This window comes from Pholis gunnellus, assembly GCF_910591455.1.
Source record: "Pholis gunnellus genome assembly, chromosome: 8".
Lineage (NCBI taxonomy): Eukaryota > Metazoa > Chordata > Actinopteri > Perciformes > Pholidae > Pholis > Pholis gunnellus.
The window spans coordinates 12,437,034-12,453,651 of NC_136534.1; the positions used below are offsets into that span (position 1 = coordinate 12,437,034).

A 16,618-nucleotide genomic window follows, 5' to 3' on the forward strand; every position below is an offset into this window, starting at 1 on the left:
TTGTTACTGTATGTTGCAACCTCATTTATTCTCTTGACCGGCATTTTATTGCACAGCTTAGTTCTCTCTAAAGGACACTATTATAGTTGTCTCCCTGTTATACATGCGCTGGACGTTTAACAACTGTAAACTGTATGCTTTTGTTTGCTATAATTCATATGCTGATTACATGGACAAAGTCAGGTCAACAGTGTTGGCAAACCACCAGCCTTTCAACAGCCTGCAGTTCACAGACAGTTTCGTTCTTGTTTTCTTAAAACTTAAAATAAAACTCACATTTTTTTATTAGCCTCACTTGACAGAAAGTACAGAATGAATTTGACTGACTTTAATAATAACGGATGCAAATTCTTTCTGGACATAATAAATGTACCGCTGGTCCTAAATCAGCCTGTGAGCTTTGAATTCCTGTCAATTACGTCTCACTATTATACAATTCACCTGACTTTATCCATAGTACATTTCATTTAATGTGAAAAATTCATGTTCATTTCAATTCATATATACATTGAGTGTTACTGGCTGTTGTTCGTCTGTGTTACATGGCATGTCTGGCTGTGGTTTTGCTGGTGCTGTTGTTGCATGCTGTTGACTTTAAACTATGCTGATTGCTCTAAAACTAAACTTGTCAGAGTAGGAATGAGGATTATTCATCCTGAAATTCAGGATAATTCAATTTGAAAAGCAGCGATGGCACTACATAATATCTGTTTCCAGAGCTGTGTCTCCTTTTAAATGGTAACTGTGTCTCATTTCTATGATTTACTGGAAGAACTGTCTTAAGAGTTGATTAATGACTCAATCGCTTTTTACATCTTTCAGCCATTAAAGGCATATTGAAACAAACTCTGCACACTGTAAAGTACTCTGACAAACTTGGTAAAGGCAAGGGCTGACTATGACAAGTATGTGTGGGCACTGATGTGAAGGTCTTCTCTGTTTGTGTGTCTGTGTGTTCATGTCTATGTATGTTGTGTGTGTATAGCTCGGGACTATGAGATTCAGCGAGATTGCATCGAGTTGGGACGCTGCATAGGTGAGGGTCAGTTTGGAGACGTCCACCAGGGAGTCTACATCAGCCCGGTATGTACCGTAGTCTCCTTCTCTCTCACACAAGCGTTTGATATCTGTAGCTCTGGATTTATGGTAGCTTTATATCTGAATAATCTAATTAAAATAATCCAGTATAGATGGTCTTTAAGAAGCGGTGGAGTGCACATTTTGTTGCATTAAACCATTCACTATGGGGTCAGATCAGTCTCAATAATTGCAAATGCACACAGAAAGACTCACAAATGCGCACAGAACAATTCACAAATATATTCGATTTACAAATGCACGCAGAACAATTCACAAATACATTCCAATGCACAAATAAATAAATTACGATTTATATAAATGTAAAAAAAAAATCACAAATATATTTCTGCATTTGTATGTATTTGTTTGTGGATTTGTATGTATTTATTTGTGGATCGCACTGCATTTATTTGCAAATCGCTTCACATTCATTTGTGGATTTATGAGACTGTCCTGACGTCGCTGGATTCTCAAATGCATTTTTTTCAAGTGAACCTATCTGTAGCCAATCAGATGTCAGCCTCATTTTCAACCAATCACATGAGCGCAGCTCCCCCCTCCCCACGAGACTGTCAGCTTTGTTGGATCAGGAAATAAATATTGTAGCCGTCTATGTTCACCCAGAGCTCTACGATACCTCATATCAGTAGAGATCAGTTACTCACCTCTTTAGAAGCTAGACCAAAAATAATCCACTGAACTTGAACTCTCATCAGAATAACTGCGTCTATACAGTATAGCTGTTACAGAAGAACAAGATGGAATGAGCTTACCACTCAATAACCATGCCATACTTACAACTTTCATCGTTTTAGTTCAGTAGGTGATGCACATTTTCTCCGTGTTGTTTACTCGGATGTGTTTCTTGCAGGAGAACCCAGCCCTGTCTGTGGCAGTGAAGACGTGTAAGAACACAACGTCCGACAGCGTCAGGGAAAAGTTTCTCCAAGAAGCATGCAAGTTCAGCAGTTATTCACTTTCAAGAGTTTGCAGAAAAAGCCTTTTTAGTACAGAAACAAAACTTGCAAGCTGTTTGTTTAACTGACCTCATCTTTCCCTGCAGTGACCATGCGTCAGTTTGACCACCCCCACATTGTAAAGCTGATGGGTGTCATCACAGATAACCCAGTCTGGATCATCATGGAGCTCTGCACGCTCGGAGAGGTAGGACACGGATCTACACTATCTGCTCATTTACATGGATGTGTGCATATGGTAAAACGCTTATTTAAGTAATCGCAGTAAACCAAGGGCTCATTTTTCAGTCGTTAAAAAAAATTTGTGAATATTTCTTCTTTTTTTTTTAAAGTCAGGTTGTAAATCAGACTATAGAAATATCCACAGTACAAACAGCTGCGTATTAACTTATTTTGAGTATCTGTGTCACACAATCTACAGGAAAGTTTTCTGTTCTATTCTTCTCTTCACTTTGTATTAGTGTATTATTCTCAACTGTGTTGACTGTAAACTAGTGAACAGTGTCTTCTTAAAGCATGAAACACAAAATCCAAGATAAAAATCCAGTTTCTTACTAAGTAATATATTCCATTTACTTTGGTTTGAAAAACGATTTGTTTAACTTCTATATCGTATGTCTGTTTGCATTTGTTTGTGATATTGGTTTTGTTAATAAGCACATTTTAGAGGCACATCTGAGCTCTAGATGCACCTCGTCACATATGTCGTCATCTGCTGCCTGAGTTAAATACACCCACATGCTCTTCGTCATACTTTGTTTGTTGACAAGAAGGATGATGTCCCCGTTAATTTCTCCTCGCATCACATTTGTCTTCACTGTTGCTCTCTTTCTACGCCTCTTATCTCAATTTCTCCTTCTCTTTGTCTCACTTATTATATCTCTGTGTATTTCTTCTACCTTTCCTGATTTCTTTCATCGTTTCTCCTATTTGTCACCAACTAATCGTTGCTCTCTGCCTCTCTTTCACGTCCCGTTTGTCTTTGTGTATCTCTCTCTCTCCGTCCTCCATAGTTACGGTCATTTCTCCAGGTGAGGAAGTACAGTCTCGACTTGGCCACTCTCATCTTGTACTCGTACCAGCTCAGCACGGCACTGGCATATCTGGAGAGCAAGCGCTTTGTGCACAGGTATGCATTAGGGACTCCCAATCCCCCGTTCTACCAGAATATAGCTCAGTGTTGCCCCCGACTGGAGGAATTACAATGCTTTAAAAAAAGGAGATATATTGTGATATGAGGGAAAAATTGTCATTGATTCTTTGTACATGTCTCATAAAGAATGAAGGATACTAGTTATCATATCATGCCGTTTTCTTCAGATGCTACACAAAAGATGTAAACTTCATAGATAAAAAATCAAAGTGTTTAGGATTTCCGCTCAGTTTGGATTTGTCCTCCTCAGGGATATCGCTGCTCGGAACGTGTTGGTGTCTACAGTCGACTGTGTGAAACTTGGGGACTTTGGTTTGTCTCGATACATGGAAGATAGCTCGTATTATAAAGGTACATTTAACACCTCTATGCACGCGCACTGTTCCCGTAATTGCACACTTCACTGTCTCCATTCAACTGTGTTTAGTCTGTCATAACACATGGAAGAAAATAAATCACCATTATTATTCACTGGAGTGACATGAAGTGAGCTGATCGTTAGAGTGTAACACAGCTCTCCGGATTTCTGCTTTTCAGCATCTAAAGGTAAACTGCCTATTAAATGGATGGCTCCAGAATCCATCAACTTCAGGCGATTTACCACAGCCAGTGACGTCTGGATGTTTGGTGAGTTTAAGTCTTTTTCTTCCTTTCTTCATTTCTGTGACGGCAATGTCCCGATGCTTTGAGGTTTTCAGTTTTACTCTTTACTTTGTGCCTTTTGCAGCATTTAACAGCCAACAGGTGGCTGTCTCAGTCTCGTGGTGAGTGAGTTTTTATGTATTTCTGTCTTTCCATAGGCGTCTGCATGTGGGAGATCCTAATGTTCGGTATCAAGCCTTTCCAGGGTGTGAAGAACAACGACGTCATCGGCAGGATAGAGAACGGCGAGCGACTGGCGATGCCCCCTCAGTGCCCTCCTACTCTCTACAGCTTGATGACAAAGTGTTGGTCGTATGATCCCAGCAAGAGGCCGCGCTTCACTGAACTCAAAACACAGCTGAGGTATTTAATGGAGCGTCGATTGAGATTCTTTGCGTGTCTCTGTGAGTGTGAGCTTTTTGGGGTTCAGCGGCTTGCTCAAGGTCACAAACCACCAACGCTCTTATCTCAGGTGCGATGTGAGAATGTTAAATTATCATTATTATCTGTACATGCTTTACCTAAACTCAAGAAGCATAATATATGTGTTTCAAGTGCACCGGGCATCGTTTGTTCCGCATAGTAAGCTTTGGGTGTTGTGCATTGAGAGAAAGAAGCACCAAAGAATTTTGTCTTTTGGAGAAAAAGATCCTTTGGCACATTTTGTGCTTTCCGTTTATTACATTTGCACATAGGAATTGAAAAATGCCGCCTCCCCCAGATCCCCCCCAGTAACACAGCCTATCTTGATTTCTGCATAACAAGAGTACTAGTTTCAGTTAAAAGTGAAGTTGTGACATTCAATCAATCAAAGTGAACCCCACTGCATGTTAGTCTTTTCCCAGTCGCAGTCAAGATGCAGGAATGTTCCACAGTAAATGATATTTTTCAGATTGTATGTTTCCCGACGCCTTCCTAACAGCAGGTGTCACTGTCTGTACTAGTAATCTAACAAGATGAATGGAGCATAGAAAGAGCAACAGTAGATATTCAAGCAACATATTACTTTGTCTATGGCTTCTGGTCATACATCAGACCAGAATGAACCATTACAAATGGATAGACACATTGACATGCCTTCTTATTTTCAGTGAGATGGCAGACTGGATAATTTTAATGTCTTTGCAGGGAGGTATTTTAGTCTGCTCTGATTTAATCCAGTTTTGAATACGACATTGATCTTTAATAGTGGACAGTGGTTGCAGTGAGAAGTCATTTCTTTTGTAAAACCTATGTGTGGTGAGAGGATACGTGCCGTAGATGTTGTGTTATTGTCACCATTTTTGACAGCCTTAAACTATTTGGGCTATTTTGAGTTTTTCTTTGTTTTGCTCGGTTCCATTCGATTGTAAACCGCTTTCACCTTTAATGGTGTTGTTCACATCCATACTGGACGGAGAATATAGGATTCATAGTACATTTCTACACTTGTTTGATCATAAACATAGTTTCTACATAGTTCAACTCTCTCAAAATAAACCTGAAAGCCAACACTTTAATATTCTAGTGATTGTTTCTTGCAGAGCCAAAACAAAACTGTCCAAATAATGGACACAGACTGCACTTTACCTCCTGTTTGAGCACAGTTAGCCTGGTAACGCAGACGTGATGATGACAGACATACTGTTAGATCAAATGAGATATCTCGGTCACGCCTTGCCTCCTTGTTAAATGATACATCACTGCCAGTAACAAGGCTTTGTCTGGAGAGAGACATCTTATCCATCAAGAGATACTGTCCTGCATGTTGTGATCCGATAAGACTGAGTAAGACGACACTGTACACAATTTAAACACTGTTGCGTAAGTTATCGTCACTGATAATCCCCTTTTTAAACAGGAAGGGTCGGAGCCATCCATTAGTCACGTTATGTCATACTTATGATTGGGCAAGACAAGCTTATCAGTTGTGAACATTGGAGCCACGGTGTCAGTCATCAGGGGCCACGGGAAAGAACTCGATAAATCTGGCAAGTTTGATGATTTATGCCAAGCAGTGTGGCCTTACAGTATGTGATTTATAATTGAGTGCACTATTTATTAGAGATAAATAGGGGTGCAGTAGGAGTAGAGCCTTTCCCAGCAACCTTGACTCAACAATTCATAATCATTCAGACATGAACAGACCTGCAGTTTTTCGGAAGTAACGCTTCAGCTGATGGAAAGATAGACCGTAATAGCGGGAGTGTTGGTGGTAATGAAATAACTTGAGTTTGAGTTTTAGAAAGCTGCTGTAAAAGAACAACTAGCAGAGTGAAAACTGAAACTCTACAGCGGAGACAAGCCGATGAAGCTTATTTTTAACACGGATGTTACATGAATTTCACTTTCATTGAAGTAACTTCTTACTCTGAAGTCTTAAGGTCCTCAGTTCAGACTTGTACACGACCATCTCTTTCTCTTTCTGACAATAAAAAAACAATACAAATTATGATTTTTATTGTTTACTTCAGAGATGTCTAAAATGGTATGTGTGTTTTATGTATGTAGATATTTACAACAAATATATTTATAAATGAATACAAATAATTATATAAATAATAATGTATCCAATGATCCTGCCAATGTTTGGCTTTAACTCAATACATCACATTTATTTGCTTCTTTGATCTGTTAGAATTGAGACTTTTTTATTTCTTAAACATGACGATCGTATTCCAGATGTTAGCTTCATTATATTTACACAGAGAGCAGTTTCCCTTTTTTAAATTTCAACAAAATAACTAATTAACTGCGACAGATTCATGCACGTTTCCCCCTTTATCATTATTATCTACTTCTGTATATCATATACACATAAGACATGTTAATGTAGTTTGAGCTGCTCATTTAAATTTACAATGTTTTATATGATGACATCATTTAGTCCAGACGTACGTTCACTGCATGTGAGTAAGTGCAGTCAAAAGATTACCTGCAGGATATAATAAAGAGTTGAAATGAGAGAATATTTCCACAGTTATGTTTCTTATCACTCAAAACTGAATTTACATGTAGAAAAGTAGATGTAATAAACCTCATTGGCGTTCATATTGTTAATGTTGAGCATTAAAACGTTTTACACAATAAACACAAGCAGCACAGCGAGATGCCGTCATTGTTTCCTGCAACATGCACATTCTCTCTCTCTCCGTCTTGTTCTCTTTCTCTCTCACACACAGGAACAGGAAAATGAGAGCGCATATTTAACTCCTGTGGTTTAATGAGTTTGCTTAAAACCAGCATGACTCACACCTTAAATTCCACCTTGATTACACTTCCAATGTTCTCAATGTCAGCTTTCTGCTCCCCCCCCCCCCCCCCCAATTCTACTCCTCGTGCACTTTCTTTGCCTCCTTTTCAAACTTTTGTTTGTTAGTCTGACACATGTACAGTATGTGTTTGGTTGTACGTTTTTAATGGGCTGAAAACGAAGTATGGAAAAGTACATATGAACTGCATTTGAGTGCTAATCCGACAAAATCAAGAGCATTTATTTTAATTGTGATATTTTGGCAAAATAGAAATAGCGAGGAATCCTTAATGTGCCTCATCCAGTGTCTTGGAAACCAAGTCAATATTGACCACGTTAACTGTGGTCACTGGCTATTATTGGGGGAAAGTCATGCCATATAAGGTTATACAATTTGGTCTACTTTCGGTCTGGCCGGCTTTTATAGCATAATATCAATTATAGGTCTCTCCTGCCAAATATGCAGCTCTCAGCTACTAATACAGTTTTCCTAGACGTTGGACCAATATAAAAGTGTGTGTGTGTGTGTGTGTGTGTGTGTGTGTGTGTGTGTGTGTGTGTGTGTGTGTGTGTGTGTGTGTGTGTGTGTGTGTGTTTACTCAGTGGGCAGCTGCCAGGAGCTACAGCTTTCCAAAGAACAGAAGAACACACAGAGAGAGAGAGAGAGAGGGGGGGGGGGGGAGAAAATAGACAGAGAGAATTAAAGAGGGAGGGAAAAAGGCAACTTCCGCAGTGCTGTACTCTCATAGTCAAAGCTAGCGGATCAAGACTCCTAATTCTCAGATCATATTATCCTGACGGTGAGGTCTATGTGTGAGGAGCCGGTAGCCTGTAGTCTCCTGGGGTTTCCGCTACAACGGGGCATATTTGAGTCATCCTGCCAGGAGTAGTTCATTTCATCCTTCCAGCGTTGCTGGAATCTTTTGTGGTTATTTATATTGACCTTCAGTAGTGTATAAGCGCTTAGTGCCACTGGCCCATCATCATCGTAGTGGCTGCATCATTCTCCTAAAAGGGCTTGACTGGATTTACTCCGGTGCTATTGGATTGACTTGTTCTTAAGGTACAGTATTGTCTCTATGTCTCATCAGGCTTTTCAAACGTTGTCAGCCTATAATAGGATGAATACTTTATTTCCCTTTTGAACAATGTGTGCTGCATTCAGTGGCTGCTACTGCACCTTTGGGTTCAATCCTAAGCTGTTTTGGAGGAGCCATTTGTGTACGTCTCTGAAACATTGATTAAATGTGAGTCTGCACAAATGTCTTCCAGTGTGTCTTAAAACAATATTCACAGAATGTATGTACTGTACATTGAAAAAGTTATTGGACGCCATAATTGTTCGTCCTCTCCTGCAAAGAGATCTCTTCGTAAAGTCAATGCACTTGAACCCAGATGTCTTAAATCGTGCTGCTCAGTTTCAGTCAGCAGCAGCTAAACTGGGCAGTTCTCAGGTGAGAAGTACGTGACAGTAAAGCAGGGCAGTGCTGAGTAAATAATCTAAACAGGCCTTGTTATTCCAGGTGGCAGTGTGGTGTAGGTGGGGGAGGAGACAGTCAGCGTTTATGTTGCCAGGTGCTGATGTTGTTGTCGTCACACATATCCGTGCATGATGTCATTTACTGTCAAACTGTGAGGCACGGCTGGCAGATTTACTTGGCTTCTTGAATAGACATTCAATAAAAAGGCCCTAGAGTTACAATGCACCTACGCTTTTAAACACACTCCTCTGGTAGAAGACAAATTACAAGCAGTTGGAGGCCCTTTTTTGTTATTTTGATGCAAACCGTTGTGTGTTTTAATGTTGTTTCCTGTAGACTTTCAGAAGGTTGTGAGCTCAGTGAGACTACCCGTTTAAAGGATTATTTATTTATTTTAAAGAGAAAGAAACACATTCAGAGGATTCAAGCTGCAGAGAAAACATTTGAGTTAGCAAAACATAAAGAAAATTAAAGACATTTACAGAGAAGCTAAACTAAAAGAACGATAATAATTAAAATTTTAGAGCTTTTTTTTATCATTACTGTCAGGCTGAGTAAAGTAAAAAACTGATGGATTGGATCTGTTGCACAGTGTTCATCCATACAACTTATATTGATATTATGAACATGAGACACACAATACCACTGATGCCTGCCAATGACTTGACTTGACGACTCAAGGAAAACTTAACTGTGATTTAAATATAGAAAAAAAGTCAGATGGTTGAGAAATACCTATTAAAAATGTATGTACACTCTTAAACCAAACAAATTAATTCAATACATACTATTTTGAATCAGTAATTCACATTGTTAATAATTCATTGTATTGAAAGAAGGCGTGTGACACAAGGAGACAGGAGACTGACTTTGACAGGTGCAAGGACACACTCACCCACCCACACACACACACACACACACACCCTGCAGGAAACAACAGAACGGGAGGGTAACGATGGTACTAGAAATAGCTCTTACTCTTGTTGAGGAAAGGAGAGTAGAAGGAGTGTGTGACTGCGCGTATTGGATTGTTCAGCCATCAGCTCTTCAGCAGCAGCTCCTTCCTCTGGGCATCTGGGTTTGGGTTAGCAGCAGTTTTCCCAGGGAACAGGTCAGTGGGGATCATTTTAGCGAGTGAATTCAGTGTGGTATCTTTGGCTGCATTAGACCTAAAAAATGTTGGGTTTGGGGCGTGGGACGTTTGCCTCCAAGTGATTCATTTAATCTTAAGCAATATTACTCAGAAATGTACCGAATGAGTTCTCTACCTCATTGTATTTCCGAGTTAACATGAAGGTTGAATGAATAAACAGTGACGGCTGAAATATGTTACATTACAACTTGGCCATGCCGGCACTATGGCAGCGTGGACACGGGGAGATTCATACGACGCTGGCTTCAATTGTTTTTATCATTGTGTAACGTGTTGTTTGCTGAATATTATTGGCAGTAACTAAACTGCAATGATAGTAAGAGACTGAGCAATAAGACATTTCACAATGAAAAGGAATTTGTTTTTCTTCAGACTTTAGCTAGCTCTGTACAACCAGTGGGAGGAATGCTCTGCGTTTGTGTGGGTATTACAGCTGACATTCACAGCGATGTGTACGTGTGTTTATGGGGTTGTCAGTGAGTTTTTATATTTCTAGGTGGCAGCAAACCACTCAAGCTGACACTTTAGTTTTCTGTTGAGGGAAAACCCCTGTGATGTGGTGTTCGTATACGTAGGAGCATTTGTTTGTATGTCTTCAGAAAGGACGTTCTGTAGAAAAAGTAGTTTTCACTTGCTGAGGAGCTTGAGGTCCTTCGGAGTGTGCCGGACACTGTTAAGAACATTTTATGACACTGCGGTGGCATCTGCAATCATCTACCCAGTGGTCTGCTGGGGAGAGGACAGAAAGACACTCAATAAACCGGTTAAGAGGGCAAACTCTGTCTTGTTCTGCCCTCTTGTTTGCATAAAAGAGGTGGGTGAGAGGAAGATGTTAGCCAAGCTGACGGGATATTTATCAAAGCTGACCACACTGATCATTTCAGTCATAATTCACTTCATACCTGGCCTAACAACATAGCAGGAAATGCCGTAACACAACACTGCAAATAAAACATAACTATAAAGTCTGAAGTGTTTAATGCCACTATGTTAATTTGTGTTCTTGAGATGGGAACAGAGGCCACAGTAGAATGAATAAAGATGCCAGTACCTTTTCTGTGTTACATCATCATGTGTGTTTTTTTTTCCAGCACTATATTAGAGGAGGAGAAGCTCCAGCAGAAGGAAAGGAGCAGGATGGAGATGAGGAGACAGGTCACTGTTTCATGGGACTCTGGAGGGTCTGATGACGCACCACCAAAGGTAAGGCACCACTACACCGTATGCGTCTGCCTGCTTGTACGAGTGCAACAGGTGTAGTAACAAAGGGTTTGAGTATCAGTTGTGTTTGTACTACAACGCTCTGATCATTGCAAGTCCCCTGCGCTCTATAGTTGGCTCTTCTGAAATGCTTTCATGTGGAGTCAGTGACATCTTTCTGCTCTCTACTTTGCTGCACACATGATTCTAAGCGACCTCCATTAATGTTAAGATATTGAAATGATTCAACTGGTAACTTATTTGATTGAATGTTTCCTCTTTTTGTACCAGTCTGAAGATACAAGGTTTCTGCTGGACACTGGTGACATAACAATATTGCTACGTCAGTTGTCAAGTGAGGTTTTTTTCCCCATGATGAAGGTTTAAGAACATGAAATGTCAATGGTTGGACCTTTTGACTCCAGACTTTAAAGAGAGAGTGTCAGGTGCATGAAGCTAAGTCTCATATTAAGGTGCAAATGTAGGACCATTGACCCTGTGACCTTATTACACTTTTGCAGATGTGGTCATTTTATTAATCTTTTGCAGTGTGCAGGCATGTCTTCTTATGAGACCTCAGTATGATGATCACGCTGCAGTAGACATGTTACGGTTGATATTAGTCGAGTAGATTGGAACAAAAGAGAGTTGCTGGGTTTGTGTGCGCTCTTGACCTCGTTTGGTTTGCAAATATGACATCACTTGTTAAGTGGTTATTAAGTCCATAACCTCCACTAGTGCCATCCCACCTCACAGCTTGTTGCCCCAGCTGCTGGCTGCTTCACCCTCCCTTACTGGCCCCCATGCCCCTGCTGTTAGCATCTGCTAACTGCTTCTTTTGGTCGCAACTAAAGCCGTATGTCTTGAACCGTATAGAGTTCATAAGATTGAGAGGTTTGTTATTTTAAGCCGTCAGTGATGCAGTTGACCTATTCCTAATCTAAATGTGGTTGCAGCTATTAGTGATTGCTGCATTTGTCTTATTTCATTGACAACCAAATTCATTCAAATGTCTTGCTGGGAGGTAAAAGTGTTTGCACTCCATGTTATGCTCTTCAGAGGCACGGTGGCTCTATGGCTATGGTTACAGTCTGTGCTTCGACTCATCCCTGTCGGTCTCACCTATCTACTACATATCTCTGTCTTTCAGAATACCTTTTATTATTTCCATTTGTCCGTCCTCTGCCTTTGTCTTTCTGTTTGCAGCCCGGCCGTTGTCCCTCCCTGCAGCCCACCTTCAGTCTGGATTGTCTGTCTGCTCCTTCGCCTCAGCACCATTGCCATCAAAACGAGCGCCTTGCCTCACAGCTTTCCCTCTGCTTTGGAAACCCTCATCCTTCGTCTCCCTTCACTTCTTCTCACCAACCCACTCCTCCACTCTACTCATCATCTCTGCAATTTCCCCATCGCTTTTCCTCTTCTCCCCATCCTCAGCCTCAATCACCTCCTCTTCAAAGTGTCCCTTTCTACAATAGCTCTTTCTCTCAGTACAGCACTAAGTTCAAATCTGAATCCAAAGCCTGCGTGTCCCTACGGTCAGAGACTAACTTCTACCAGCCTCCTCACAGCAGTTCAGAGAGCCTGTCCAATGGCAGCTGCCCCCACAAGACAAATCCCCCTACTAACGGCCACCTGCTCTGTTCATCCCAGCCAAAGTCAAACAACTCACACTCCCGTCCCTGGCACCCACTCCTTTACCAGTCGAGTCCTAACCTTAACTCTCTGCCCCACAGATTGACAAAAATGTGTCCCCACACCCTCCAAAACATCCAGCCCAAGTCAAACTCTAATCCTAAAACCCTGCTGATGCGCAGTATTCACAGTAGCTGCCAAACTAATCCCAGTACCCCAGAACAACCTGACGCAGACCCCCAGCACCAACACCCTGCTGTGCAGTCATGTGGGAGGCCCCCGCTGGTCTCTCCAGCCCCCCTCTCAGTACCCTCTGCCTGCACCCTGTCCTCCACTCGCCACCATCCACTCGGTGGAATGCCAAGCCTCCCTGTAGCCACCAGTACACCTTTTCCCGTCTCTTGCTCGGAAAGACACATGTGTAGACCCTTGAAGGCAGGTGGTGTACTGTTAAACTGCACTTAAGCTGTTTTTAAATAACTTAAAGTTGTTGGTCTTTATCAAGAGAGTTGCAACATTCAGGATTATGACACCTTTGATAAAGGTCCACGGTCAATGATGTGCAAGTCAGCTGGGCCTCTGGCACAAAAATACGATTATATTGATCTATTGAGGCTACCGGTGGTGGATACATTTCTTCCTCTTTTGATTGTTGAACATTAGTATTGGAAATAGTGACTTTTTGATTCCGAGGAACTGATACCAAAACCTTATTTTTATCTTTTAAAATGAAAGCTTTTCTACTTTGAATACTTTGATTTTCTCTTCATGTTGTCTGCATTTGGGCAAGCATGGTGATCAGATCATGGCCACAGACTATTGCATCACTTTTAGAATTTTTCAACCTAGAAAATATTTTCATGAAGATTTTCTTTTTCTTAAAGCCCCATTTAACCTTTTTAGTATTAAATATTCATAACTAAATAAGCAATAATTAAAGTACAGAGTAAAATGGTATCTGTTTCATCAGGACTGTGTGGCTGTGGTTTGGTGACATTTAGTTGATAGTTGCCTGGCAACACAAGCAAACAACGCAACAATTGTCGTCATATCTTGATTAAGCTCCGCCCACTTTGAACCAGTTATATAAACACAGACAATGCAGAGCTTATTTCACTGAAATATCCAAAACTTTTCCAACTTTAGGAAGAAACCTGTCTGTTCATCTCTGGCCTCTTTGCTCATAATAATAATAACACCACTGAGCAAATTATGTTTTCAGGGTCCTTTAAAGTTTTATTTCCTTTGATTGATATTCAGCACTCATTAGACATTTGGTCGGTCACTATCCCTCTTCTTTCTGTACGTCCACCACATGACAAACTAAGTTAAAGAAGCCCAGTGTCAGCTGCATAGTTTGACAAATGTTGCAACACTTTTTGATGAATGGATTCACAAACTCAATCTAATCTTTATATCATTACTTAACTGAGTGCAGTGGTTTTTAAAACAATGCTTGCCAACACCAGTGACTGTAAATGAGCATGTTTGTTATTGGCATGCTTTCTTTCTGTTGGACATGCTGTTGAATTTAGTTACAAATATCTTTGTTTGCCTCAGGCATTGTGTTGATGTGTCCTCGGATTATTGCACTCTATTTCTAGCCTGGTCAGGATGCCCGTTATAAATCCCCAATCCATTGGCTGACATTCAAACCCATCTACCACACGTGGACTTAGATACAGTTTATCAAGCACAAGCAAGAACGCAAACATTCAAAGACAAAAACATAATCTAGTCGTCTGCTTTTAAATGTCACTGGATTTAAAATGAATTTCAGATGTTGGAAGCCAAAGTTCAGAACTAATGCTGTTATGTAATGCAACAACTTTTCCACTCTCCAGGTCCGGGACTCAGCCATGTTCAAGAGGAAAGAGCTTCAACTGTAACATATAGTGTAATTCAATATAACGCTGTTGGTCTGCATTCTGTACCGAACTCGGTCACATTGAATTATTTATCGGTATACCACTAAAGCGTCCTAGGATTGAGACAGTAACTATAAATACATAAAGAGCTAAAAGGCCCGTCTCTGCTTAAGCCTGTTTATACAGAGCTGGCCCTCTGTCACCTTGACCTAGTGCTGGCCAGTAGCGTTACCCACAAGCTTGTTTTGGTAGGTGACCCTGTTTTTATAACGAGCGATTTGTCCTCCCGCTGAGCTTTAACATCACCGCACCTCCTACATGTAGGCTTCTGCTAAGAATTATGACTTTCAACGCTGGGAACCTGTTCAAAACATTAGTTGTTCGCTTAAAAATGCATGCTTTAATGGTAAAAAATACTTTTTATATCAGTTCGAAATCACTTATGGAAACATGACAGAAAAAGCCGCATAAAACAAGACTTCCCTTCCCTTCTGTTTGGCCCTCAGCTGGACGACAGGTCAAGAGTTGGATCTTTACAGCAGCCAGAATAAATTCTTGTTGGAAGTCTTTTTTGACTGCACTGTGACCTTTTTTGGTGATAGATGAGTCTGTGTGGGAGTCGATGGATTGTGCCTCAGAGTGATACATGGAGTAAAAACAAGATCTTAATTACACTGTGTGCCACTCAACATACCTAAAATTCTTCCTCACAGAAGTGTGTCTCACAACAAGTTTAATTTTAAGAGCTACAGTGTGTCCAACATGTGCTGCCCTAAAAAATTTTGCATTCTTTTAAATTGCACAATCTGCTTAAACGCTAAAGATCAGGAACGATAAACGTCAAATAGATCAAGTTAAATTGACAAGATGTTTTTTTTTTGTCAAGCTCTGTGTTTCCAAAATTGCTTCTCTTACTACCCAAAAGACACTTTGCATGCTTTTCTTCTATCTCGCAACATTTACCTTGACCCAACATACCTGTGCTAGTCTGAAGTAGTTAATTTTGCCTACATACCGGTGGCTGGAGATTTTTGTGTTACTAACACAGCCATACATTTGTACGATATCCGATGATAAGCAGCTCATGAAAGGATTTTAAACAGCTTTCATATTCTCCCCAAACAGAGCTGTGAAAAAGCGTATACAGTTGTAATGCTTGTTGCCTGCAGCAGGTGGCACTAGTGTCAACATTGCATCGGCTTATTGTCCTTGCCAGTAGATGGCGCACATTGATGACACATCTATTGGTGTAAACTGCTTCTGCCGTTGCTTGTTCTGCCAATAAGTGGCGAGCTGGCACTGCAGTATGTATTTGGTCATCCATCCAAAAGTCTCCAGATAGTAACCAAGTTCTATCTTACTCTGCTTTGACCATCCTGTCTCATTAACGCCACCTTCCAGTCTGTCTGTCTGTCTGTTCTGTGTTTATCTTTCCATTTTTAAAATGGGTATTCCCCGGGAAACCTCCCTCTACATGGATTGGCTACCACAGGGCTGTGAATCTGTTTGGGGCAGATTTAAACTTCCAAGATATCATTTTTTGTTCTTGTTAAAGGAACCCTGTGTCCTTCCATGTGTGAGCATGTTTACAACATGCTGTACGTTTGCCTCTCTACCTGCCGGTCTGAGAGATTTTAAGGCTCCTGTTTGTCTCGTCCTCAGTTTCTTTGTCTTGTCTGCTTCTCTTTGTCCTCCCTTCCTACTGTTTTTCCTTTTCTCTTTCCTTGTCTCCCTACCTCCCCGTCTTTCTTTGCTGTCTGTTTCCTTCTCTGTGTGTCTTTGTGTCTGTCTTGCTGTCGGAGGTGTGGTCCAGAGAAAGCTACTATGAGGGACTGTGGAAGGTAGAGGTTACGACACTGTTGTGTTAGAAATGAGCTCTGTGTTAGAGAGATTTAAATCATAAAGACAAATGTCTCCAGTCATTCTAAGAGGGGAAACTGTTCATCAACTTTCGACAGCTTCATCTCAACAAATCACAAGAAACCAAGAGCAGAAACAAGGATGTGGGTTCACCAAGCACTTCTGTTTTTAGCTACCAGTGATGAGTAGCAGACTCACTCTCCTCTACTAAATGATGTTCCTTTAGCCAGCAGCAGAAGCTCAGTTTCTCAAATTGCAAATATTTAACACTACACTTTCTTTTTCAGATGTTTTCAACAACAATACATCATTTTTTCCAAATTAGAAAAAAAAAAAACAG

At 40.7% G+C, this 16,618-nt stretch overlaps 2 protein-coding genes across 3 annotated transcripts in view; both read left to right on the forward strand.

Annotated features, from left to right (window-relative positions):
• The window catches only part of LOC306699558 (focal adhesion kinase 1-like), a 55,444-nt gene that overhangs the window by 27,433 nt on the left and 11,393 nt on the right, over positions 1-16,618 (forward strand). For both annotated transcript variants that reach the window (XM_079164193.1, XM_079164194.1), the window contains 8 exons: positions 986-1,083; positions 1,952-2,036; positions 2,144-2,244; positions 3,071-3,186; positions 3,461-3,561; positions 3,748-3,837; positions 4,011-4,215; positions 10,810-10,921. In XM_079164193.1, coding sequence (XP_079020319.1) covers positions 986-1,083; positions 1,952-2,036; positions 2,144-2,244; positions 3,071-3,186; positions 3,461-3,561; positions 3,748-3,837; positions 4,011-4,215; positions 10,810-10,921 — 908 coding nt within the window. The remainder of the gene's footprint in view (positions 1-985; positions 1,084-1,951; positions 2,037-2,143; positions 2,245-3,070; positions 3,187-3,460; positions 3,562-3,747; positions 3,838-4,010; positions 4,216-10,809; positions 10,922-16,618) is intronic.
• On the forward strand, positions 11,999-13,015 carry LOC306700018 (uncharacterized protein; the record flags this gene model as incomplete). Its single annotated transcript, XM_079164891.1, has 2 exons — positions 11,999-12,007; positions 12,125-13,015. 2 exons carry the CDS (start codon positions 11,999-12,001, stop codon positions 13,013-13,015), a joined length of 900 nt encoding a protein of 299 aa, XP_079021017.1.